Source organism: Aegilops tauschii, chromosome 2 (assembly GCF_002575655.3).
Source record: "Aegilops tauschii subsp. strangulata cultivar AL8/78 chromosome 2, Aet v6.0, whole genome shotgun sequence".
NCBI classification, from domain to species: domain Eukaryota; kingdom Viridiplantae; phylum Streptophyta; class Magnoliopsida; order Poales; family Poaceae; genus Aegilops; species Aegilops tauschii.
This window is the reverse complement of record NC_053036.3, coordinates 80,745,797-80,756,440: the sequence shown is the minus strand read 5'-3', so window position 1 is coordinate 80,756,440 and position 10,644 is coordinate 80,745,797. Positions and strand designations below refer to the sequence as shown.

Genomic DNA, 10,644 nt, shown 5'->3' with positions numbered 1-10,644 from the left:
TTCGTGTATTTGTGTGGCGGCTCGCGCACACCTCGCTTCCCACAGGTTTGGTCCGACACCAGAGGAAAATGGTAGACAACCCTGTCTATTCTATCTGTAATGCAGAGGAAGACTCATGGAGACACTCACTTCTAAGCTGTAGAATGGCCAGGTGCATCTGGGCTCTGGGTGATGATGAACTACTCGAGCATGTGATATCGAACCAAAACGAAGATGCTAGGCTATGGCTTTTCTGGCTTTTCGAGACCACAAACCAACACGACCTTGCGCGTGTTCTGGTGACTATGTGGGTGATATGGTGGGCTCGAAGAAAGGCTATCCATGACAATGAATTTCAGAGTCCGTTATCAACAATGTGTTTCATCAAGAGGTACTTGGATGACCTAGAGATTGCAGCTGTCAGAACGCCGAGTCGACATTTGGGGCGGGGGGAGCGGCCCCGTGCTAGGGCTTGGCTGGCACCGTCGGGGGAGGCGTCAAAGCTGAATTGTGATGGCGTTGTTTCCACCTTGGGAGAAAGAGGAGCTGCTGCAGTGGTCTGTAGAAACAAGGACGGAAACTATCTGGGAGCCTCAGTAGTGGTGTATGAAGGCTTGATCGATCCAGCTAGCCTGGAGGCGCTAGCATGCAGCGAGGCTCTAGCCCTCGCTCGGGACCTAAATTTGCAGGACTTGGAGATAGCCTCAGACTGCCAGGAGGTGATCTCAAACATCAAGAATGGAGGGTCACCGGCTTATGCTCCCATTCTTAGGGAGATTCAATTTAGTAGAAACTTTTTTCCTTCTGTTATTTTCCGTTTCGAATATAGGGAGAATAATTTCGAGGCCCACTCGCTAGCTAAAGGAGCTGTGTCTCTTGCGGTGGGTCGCCATGTGTGGCTAGGGGTTTTGCCCGACATTGCTTGTATTCCTCAGATTTTGAACTTTGAATAAAGCCCCTAGTTACCCACAAAAAAACCAATCAATTTCCAAAAGGTACAGTACAACTGCCAATTCACTCTTTACCCACCGAGGATGTCCGTGCTCATAGGAATATAGCGACGTCCAGTATGTGTGGATTTTGTGGAGCAGAGGACTCATGGAGGCACTCTATGATGGAGTGTTATATGTCTAGATGTGTTTGGGCATTGGTGGATGGCGAGTTGGCAGAACATTTATGCGTAACTACTGAACCAAGTGCAAAGCAGTGGATTTTCTCCATGATCGACACCTTATCCCACGAAGCTTTTATCAGGCTGGCAGTTACTTTGTGGGCAATATGATGGGCTCGAAGGAAGGCAATACACGAACAAATCTACCAGAGTCCCTCAGCAACCCATGAGTTCATACAAAGATTTCATGGCTGATTTGGAACTTCTTCTAAAGAGTCCCGTGAAGAATAAACCTGTGACAAGGTCTGGTATACGGCGCCCAAAGGCCCCCCCTGCGGGACATGCTAAAATCCACATGGACGCGGCAATATCCAAGACACGTAACTGTGGCACCGCGGCTGCGGTGTGTGGGAGCACCGATGGAAACTTCATGGGCAGTTCAGCGTTGGTGATACATGGGATAACTGATGCTGCAACACTAGAAGCTATTGCATGCAGGGAAGGCCTAGCACTTGCGCAAGATTTACTACTGAATGATTTTATTATAGCATCGGACTCCAAGCAAATAGTTAATGACATCAAGACAGGAAGCAATGGAAGATACGGAGCAATCATCTCGGAGATCAGGAATCTTTTAGTAGTCTTCAATTGTAATATTACTTTCGAAGGCAGAGCCTCTAATAGCGATGCCGATAGATTAGCCAAGTTTGCACATTCGTTGGATCGGGGTAGGCACTTGTGGTTTTTTGGAACCCCATGATCCTTTTTGTATCCCACTTAAATGTGGTCTATTAGCAATAAAAACTTGGTTAACCCCTAAAAAAAAAACTGCCAATTCACAGATCTACAACACCTGGCCAAAATCTTGTCAACCCACCCAAAAGAAGAAATATTGTTAAACTGCATTGGCAGTGCACCACTGTCCCGAATTACACCAGCTACAGTTTCCAGCACCAGTCACACATGAGAGGTCAAACATTCTGCCGGACAATCTTTGGTGTGTCAATTGGGTTCTTGCTGCTGGTGGCGAGGCATTCCAGCCCGAAATCAGCGATGATATGTTGGGCATGTTTCTTGGTGAGCCGCCTCAGATCCTTCCCTCCACCGGAAGATGTGTGTATCGGGACCTTTCAGATGTGTGTAGTTCTTTGCTCAAACCAGGTCGGACTCCACCGCGTCTTGCCGCCACCAAGGGACCCCAGCCTTGTAATAGTGGTGCTCGCCTTCATAATCCCACGAGATTTCAGATGCTTGCAGACCAATTACGGATTTCGGTTCCTTGCCATGGCAAGCAACCCACGCTTCAACAGCAGCAGCCTTTTCCTCTTCATTGTTGTAATTCAAGCTCGCCCTACCATATGGGTTTATGCTTGGATTAGCCATTGCTGCGATCACTCCAGTCATGTACGCAGAATCCCCAACAATTGGAGCACCTATAGCAGCAAGCTGTGCTCTAATCTGCATATCAATGAATTAACATATTACAACGCCTGTGTGGTTATAAGAAACAGTGTACACAAACAATGTACCAATGAATGAAACAACTGCAAATTGACAAATTGTTCAATTTCAAAAAACAAGCAACGTTTGTACTTCGATGCAACACAAGACAACTGCAGATTGAGCTTAAGAGCAACCAGATATTCGCATTAGTACTCTTTATTCTGTATCCAATCATCAAGGAGGAAAGGAAACACAGGGAACTTCTTGTACCAGTTTTGAAAATGAGAAATCAGGGCTTTATGCATTGTCAAGATTAACCAAAGCATTCTTGATCCACGAAACTGCTATCCCATATGATCCATGTAAATGTTCTGATTACACTAAATAACAAAAGCAGAATAGGCTTAATTTTACAGTTTACATCAGAGTATCCTATTCCTAGACAAGAGCCTGTTAGTTTTAATTTTCTTAGGCTACCAAAGGAAAACAGAAAAGGTCTTTAACGGTGTCCTTTCCATAAAATAGGAGTTTGTAACATCACAGATGAACGATGAACCGTAAATAAAGAAACAATTGCTTTGAAGCATAAAGATACGATACCTGATGAGTTTTCCCTGTCATGAGATTGATTTTACATTCATAGGCAGCTTCCTGTTTGGGCCACCCACAGTTGTCCACTTTGTGGACTTTTGTTATCAACGGTTTTGGCCATGGAACCTTCTTACAGTCTAATATCTCCATTTGACAGAGATGCCATCTTTCAATATGATCTGGCAAAGTATAACAAAAACATTAATCTACTAATGTAAGGATAGCAGATTATCTATACATGTCTGGTACAGTATCCAATGCTAAGACAATATTACACTAATTACGTTAGTTTATAGCTGCAGATGCTACCCGTCAGGCTAGAAGTTTATGCAAATACTTGTTTCAGTCAAGTCATAGACTGATTAATTCTTTAACATCCAAACAGCATCGACACAACTGAATGAGTAACAAGGCAGCACACTAAAAAATCTGACATACATGTACTACTTGAGTCTTATACGTAAACAATTGTTTATCTCGAATGAAATCAAGTGGACATGGTTCCACGCGCACCTGAATGAACAGTAAAAGAGCAGCAAAAATATACGTATTTAAATAATTCCATTTTTTTAAAACAAACATGGTCGAGTGTTCTACGCACGTGTAAATATTTGTGAAGAAATGTCATCCGTGGTGTTCTGAATGGAGAAGACAAAATCAGTGCTCGCCTAGAACACCATGGATGCCATTTTTTCATGAAAATTTATATGTGGCTAGAACCCTCGGTTATGTTTGCTACAAAACAAAATGATTTCTTTCGCTATTTTTTCATTTTTTACTATTCATCTGGGTGCATGTATGGCCATGAGCCAGGAGCCAAAACTCCGTGTCGCAATGAACGGTCACAATTTAATGATGGTGTGTTACTACATATATGTTAAATCGGAGATTTTAACAGAAATCTAATATGTTTGCGAATCGCAATCCAACATACTTTAACAGTAACATACTAGAGCAACAAACTGCAATTCAGGGATTACCTTCTGAAACAAGTCTGGGAGCACGATTAAGGGGACGCATGTAATGAGTAATTATTCCTGGAGACACAGGTTCCGTTGTAAGCGCGAGATAAACTTTTTTAACCTGTTTTTCCTGTTGCAGAAGAAAAAGAATCCATTGTCACCAGAGTTTCACAGAGCAACATGTTATATTTGAGCAATAAAAGAGCGTACCCTTATCAATCCATGGAAAACTGAGCAGAATTCCTTGGTTTTAGACAATACCACACTGCAAATTCTCAAAGTAAGTGAAAAGGATGGGATTAGTTATTTGCATTCTACAAAGTGTGGTTTATATAAGTTGGTAGCAAAAGACAAACCAGCCCTCAGAACAGTTGTCAATCTGATGAGTTGTCATTAAAGGGCTCTCCAATCCTAATGCACGTGAAGTAAAAACCACACAGGATTCCTCAATATTATCAGTTGCACCTCCTACCTACACATTGAAAAATTATCAACGGATATTAGTTTGGAATTTGGACCCTTAAACTTCTATCCATGGCCTGATGCACTAACTAGATCTTTCCTCAACCCACTAGCTCTGAAACTAAAAATCATGTTTCACGAATAATCCTGGTCTTACATTTGGGCATCCTCTTACATCAGTGGTGTATAGTTTTTAAAATTATGTGAGGCCAGCAATTAGCTACGTTCTAATTTTATGAAGCCACGAGTTAGTTACATTTTAATTTAAATGGAGCCAACATTTAGTGAAGTAAATGATTTAGTGAAGTAAACGGATTGCAGTCAATGGAATTTTGAAAAGACACAGATAATAAGTGCTTAGCTAAATTAGAGAAACCAGATAGCTACTTGCAGAAACATAACCAGTACTTGCAGAAAGACCTTGGAAATGTACAGTAGATATAAAAGCCGGGGAGAAAGGAAAAAAAAAAAGATCATACTGATGTTGCAGCTGGCTTATTGAGGACAACAAAGTCATCAGTGGTCGCCACTACCCTGGATTTCCAGTCAATTTCATAGCACCTGATAATATTTGGTAAACCACGGACGCATTAGTACACAACCCAATGTGGTCAATCAGCATCACAGTAGTTATAGTACATAACTGATAGTAGTCACCAATGCAAACCATCCTAGCAGGTAAAAATAACTACAGAATTTTACCTGGGGAACCGTTTGGGATGCACATGAACCCTTAGATAAGTGCCGGCCTCAAGGTGCTGGCTGGGGTCCGTCACCCGGAACGTCTTCTGCGCCTCCCTCACGGTCTTCCCTTTAATGGACGCCCTCTGGCGAAGGAGCGAAGGCTCTGTCACCTCTCTGAAGATCCTCACATGCTCCGGAGCAGCGTAGGGGGGCGGCTGCGGCGCAACAAGGGCGTAGTACACGGCCCCGAACCTGATGAGATCTGCAACGTACCTTCACGCCCACAATGTTACCAAATCACTCGTGCGCCGGCCTAGGCATTTCACCTTCCAATAAGCTAGCGTAACAGATACAGATGCAGAGCGTATGGGTGCTTACAGAGGGGGGAGGTTGAGGGACCTGGAGATGAAATCGCCGGCGACCTCGTCTTCCCGGGCGACGAGGTGCTCGATCCTCGGAGGGTCGTCCTTCGACGGGCAGGGCAGAAGCCTGTCGTACGCTGGGTACCTGCAGGTGCGGTAGATGCCAACACCATCAGTGTGCTGCCTGCGGAGCAGAAGCTGCTCGCGAGGGCGGGGTTGAGGGGAGCTTACGAGGTGGCTGTTAGGGCCTCTACGGGGTCGGCGGCTCTGGTTGCTCTGGCGGTGGCCGCGGCGTCGAGGTGCGTGGTGGGGGAGAAGCGGCGGCGGCGGCGTGGGATGCGGTGGGTGGTGAGGAGCGGGGAGGAGGAGTAGAGGGCGCGGGGGAGGAGGGGGGGCGGCGGCAAGGGCCGGTGCCATAGCTGTGGGAGGAGGGAGGCCAAGGACGCCGCGGGCTTCGCCATTCCGGCGGGCGGCGGCGGGGTTCAGCTTTTCCCCTTTGTTGGGGTTTTTGCCGTTCTGCCTTTGGGCTCGCCTAAGATAAGATGGCGATATTTTTCGTGCTAAATATAGTTTTATTTCGTCTAAACTTTGTCTAAACTAGTATAGCATAAATTTGTAGAAAAAGTATCTAGGATTACAGTATTCACAAACCAATTTTGTTCCTACCCCCTTAGATAATTTCTCGCCGTTATGGAATATATTTGAGGCACGGAAAATTTTCTTACAAGTTTAGCACAAAAAAATCAGATCTAATCACGTGTATAGTTTTTCCCCCTTCTCTATCTAATCAAGCATCCCCTAACCAGGACAAAAAATGTTTCGTGGAGAGAGGTTGGTGCCGTGTTGCCGAGCGAAGGCCGTAGAGCAACGAGGAGGTCCTGATCGCGCGCGTGCTTTGTGGATGGCTGCGGTGGAATGGCGAAGGAGATGTATGCTCGAGTGGCGGTCTTTGTCAGACGGTGTTGGAGATCCAGTGCGGTGATCTTCAATGGCCGAATGGCAACCCAGCCTGACTGGGTCATCCTAGAAGAGGGAGTCGGTGCATGGTCATGGACGGCAGCAAGCTCGACATTAGATAGAGACCTATCGTGCAACGGCATGTATGCTCGAGTGGCTGTTATATATATATATTAGAGAGTCTTGAAGTTTGGTTTGGAGCATCGAGACGGCGACATTGCTATAATGCAGGAAAAATATTCTTCCTGACATTTTCCCGTTCCGTTGATATGCTTATCATCTGCGGAGGTGAAGCTGTGTCTTCGGCGGGTCTTCCGGAATCCTGTCGGTTTAGGTTCCCCGTTGATACATCTGGATTTGGCTGCTTTTATGGTCTTTAAAGTTTCTACAAGGCCTTATCAATGTTTTCTTCTTCATTGTTGCGATTTGCGAAGAACTATGACACTTAATATATTCATACGTTCCTAAATACTTCCTTCGTCCAGAAATACTTGTCCTAGGGAGTATAAGTTGATGGGCAATAAGCCATGGCGACTACGTCCAGAGTGTGTGCGTGCACGAGCTGGGCGTGTCGGGTGTAGTCTGTGGTGGCGTGAGTCATAGACTAGGCATAGTCTGACCATTGTATGGCCATGGTCCGACTTGTGTGTAGTCTGGCCATGGTTTGGGGTGTGTCTGACTAGTGTCCAGGTTGCGTGCGTCTGTGCGTGCGTAGCTCGGTGGTGTGCGTGCGTGTGCGCATCCATCGGGCTGGAGTAGGACTAGGTCCAGGTGGTTAAGGGATCGCGAGGCGGGCATGATCGCTGCGGGCTCACCGCGAGCCGTGCGCATTCGTGCGCGAGGTGGCCGCGAGCGGAGCGGGCCGATCGGGGCGCCAGCAAGGGTGGGAGCGCGTGGGTCGTGCCCAGCGCAGGCCCGGTTATAAAAGCCTCGAGTCGATCGTTGTAACCGTGGCCTATGGAGTCGAGTATGAGCTCGAGGAAATTTCGCCGTTCGTGCGGCGGGGCGTACGTGCACCGGAAACTCCATCGTGTCCTCTGTGTATTCCTTTTCTTCTTCTTCTTCTGTCATGTGAGTGCAGCAAGAGAGAGGGAGAACCAGGTGAGAGACAGAGAGAGAGCTAGGGCAAGGGGTAGACACCAACAATTGGCATCAGAGCCGTTTAGTTTCTGGAGGCCTATGGCGGTGCGACGCCGCTGGGAAGTGGAGGCATTGACGGCGGCGAGCACGGCGGGCGTGGAAGGCCGGGCTGCGCGGCTGCGGTTCGCGGCGAGCGCGTGGCCACGGCGACGCGCGGCGAGTCCAGGCGTGATGGTGGCATGCAACTTCGGCGTCGGGCGATGCGGCAACCGCGGCCCGGGCGCGGTGAGCAGACGGCGCGTGGTGGCGTTGGATGAAGGCGATCAAGACGACGGTGACGACGACGAGCCATGGCTCCTAGGCAGGTCGTGCGGTGACGCCGTGGCTTAGGGGGTGAATGATGGGCAATAAGCCACGGCGACTACGTCCAGAGCGTGTGTGTGCACAAGCTGGGCGTGTCGGGTGTAGTCTGTGGTGGCGTGAGTCATAGACTAGGCATAGTCTGACCATTGTATGGCCATGGTCCGACTTGTGTGTAGTCTGGCCATGGTTTGGGGTGTGTCTGACTAGTGTCCAGGTTGCGTGCGTCTGTGCGTGCGTAGCTCGGTGGTGTGCGTGCGTGTGCGCATCCATCGGGCTGGAGTAGGACTAGGTCCAGGTGGTTAAGGGATCGCGAGGCGGGCGTGATCGCTGCGGGCTCACCGCGAGCCGTGCGCATTCGTGCGCGAGGTGGCCGCGAGCGGAGTGGGCCGATCGGGGCGCCAGCAAGGGTGGGAGCGCGTGGGTCGTGCCCAGCGCAGGCCCGGTTATAAAAGCCTCGAGTCGATCGTTGTAACCGTGGCCTATGGAGTCGAGTATGAGCTCGGGGAAATTTCGCCGTTCGTGCGGCGGGGCGTACGTGCGCCGGAAACTCCACCGTGTCCTCTGTGTATTCCTTTTCTTCTTCTTCTTCTGTCATGTGAGTGCAGCAAGAGAGAGGGAGAGCCAAGTGAGAGACAGAGAGAGACCTAGGGCAAGGGGTAGACACCAACATAAGTCTTTTTAAAGATTCCACTCTACAGACTACATTCGGATGTATATAAACGCCTTTTAAGTATATGTTCACTCACTTGGCTTCGTATGTGGTCTATAGTGAAATCTTTTGAAAAACTTGTATTTAGAAACGGAGGGAGTATGACTTTAGGCATTTTTGAAAGAAAAGAGTAATCTTTTTTGTGACATGAAAAAAAACTGCTTATAAACAGCCAATGAATTTTTAGCTCCACATGCAGCGATGAGCCGCGCATCAATCGTCGGCGCCGTCGAGGCGGGGTCGATCGGTCACCTCGTCACGTACGCGACGAGGTCGTCCAGTTCCCGGCGCGACGACCCCCCGTCGGCCACGGCGGCGCGAACGGCCTCCCCGAGCGCCCTCGCCCTCTCCCGGATCGTCGCCCCTTCCTCCGAGCGCATCACCCTTTCGATGGCCCCGCGGATGGCGGCCGCCGGCGTGACGTCCCCGCGCTCCTCCCACGGCCGCACGAGGACGCCGGCCCCGAGGTACTTGCACACTAGCTCCGCATCCCATGGCTGGTCGCTGTGCATCGCCCACGCCAGGATGGCCTTCCCGTGGCTCAGCCCCTCCACCGTCGAGTTCCACCCGCAGTGGCTCATGAACGCCGCCGTCGCGCCGTGCGCCAGGATCTCCAGCTGCGGCGCCCACCCGGTGACCACCACGCCCGTCCCCTGAGCCGCCGCGTCGCCGAGCAGGGCTGCCGCCGCTGCCACGAGCCCGCGCGCGCCGCCGGACTCGCGCATGTCCGCCCGGTCGGCGTCGCGCAGCACCCAAACGAACCGCTGGTTGCTGTCGCGCAGCGCTGCGGCCAGCTCCCTGACCTGCTCTGCCCGGAGAGACGACGTCGTGCCGAACGAAATGTACAGCACCGACGACGGCGGCTGCCTGTCGAGCCATTCCAGGCACTCGTGTCGCTCCGCCGGAGCCTGTGCGGCCGCGGCGGCATCGGTGGCGGGCAGCACCGGGTTCAGAGGCCCGATGGCGAACAGCGTGTGGCCGTCGGAGGAGGAGGCGCTCTGGGCGGCGAGCACGTCGAGGAACTCGCCCTCAAGCGCGCGGCAGGTGTTCACGACCATGCCGGAGCCGGGCGCGCGGCGGCGCTCCTGGCCCATCCGCTTGGCGAGCGCCACGAAGTCCTTGGTCGCGCAGGCGTCGGCCGGGTGGAACACCATCCCGTGCTCCCGCAGGAGGCGGTGGCCGGGGTCCATCCACCCGACGTTGTAGGACGCGGCGAGGCAGTGCACCCCGAGCGCCTCCCCGTTGGGCAGCCGCGCGGCCTCGCCGGCCGCGAACGCCGCCATGCGGTCGTGCAGGACCACGACGCGGCGGTGGGACGCCGAGAGCTCCTGCAGGACCGCGGCCAGCGAGGCCCGGGCGGCGCCGCCGTCGCAGAAGGCCTCGAACAGGGGCTGCATGTGCGTGGGGAACGGCGAGGAGGGGTCGGGGTCCGGGGACGCGTGCGCCGGGACGTCGAGGGCGCGGAAGCGGAGGGCGAGGAGGGAGCCGGCGTCCCAGCCGTGCACGCGCGCGCGGGCCTCCCGGAGGTGCGGCTCCGGCGCGGCGAAGTGCACCGGGACCCCCCGCCCCGCGAGCAGCAGCGAGAGGTGCAGGAGCTGGTTCAGGTGGCCCTGCGCCGGGAACGGCACCGTCACGACGGCGAGGGGAAGGGGTTCCATCGCCGCGGGTGATCCAGATCGGAATGCAGCGGCGGCGCGGCTCACAGGCTCGCTTTTGACTCTTTGGAAACGATAGAAACTTGAGTGGTAGGAGAGGAGGCGCACTAGTCGCAGCGTGACGCCAGATTAAATTATTGCGTCGTCGGTTCTTGTTGTTCAGATGTGATGAACTCTTACCAGATTCTCGAATTTCCACCTAAAATTACAAAGATTACTCTGCAACATTCGTATACATTATCTTTGTTCAGGTTCCCTAAATAAAAGAATAAGAAAAACTTTCTTC

General features: G+C 51.4%; 2 protein-coding genes across 2 annotated transcripts; both read right to left on the bottom strand.

Annotated features, from left to right (window-relative positions):
• Nucleotides 1–1,722: 1,722 nt before the first annotated feature.
• Nucleotides 1,723–6,130, bottom strand: LOC109758824 (RNA pseudouridine synthase 6, chloroplastic). Its single transcript, XM_020317690.4, has 9 exons — nucleotides 5,826–6,130; nucleotides 5,611–5,739; nucleotides 5,251–5,505; nucleotides 5,028–5,109; nucleotides 4,443–4,558; nucleotides 4,297–4,351; nucleotides 4,105–4,216; nucleotides 3,134–3,303; nucleotides 1,723–2,548 (listed from the first exon to the last, which is right to left on the bottom strand). Exons 1-9 carry the CDS (start codon nucleotides 6,053–6,055, stop codon nucleotides 2,243–2,245), a joined length of 1,455 nt encoding a protein of 484 aa, XP_020173279.3. The 5' UTR covers nucleotides 6,056–6,130; the 3' UTR covers nucleotides 1,723–2,242.
• A 2,521-nt stretch (nucleotides 6,131–8,651) lies between these two features.
• Nucleotides 8,652–10,624, bottom strand: LOC109758823 (cis-zeatin O-glucosyltransferase 1-like). Its single transcript, XM_020317689.4, has one exon. It carries the CDS (start codon nucleotides 10,359–10,361, stop codon nucleotides 8,952–8,954), a length of 1,410 nt encoding a protein of 469 aa, XP_020173278.1. The 5' UTR covers nucleotides 10,362–10,624; the 3' UTR covers nucleotides 8,652–8,951.
• Between the last annotated feature and the right edge of the window lie 20 nt (nucleotides 10,625–10,644).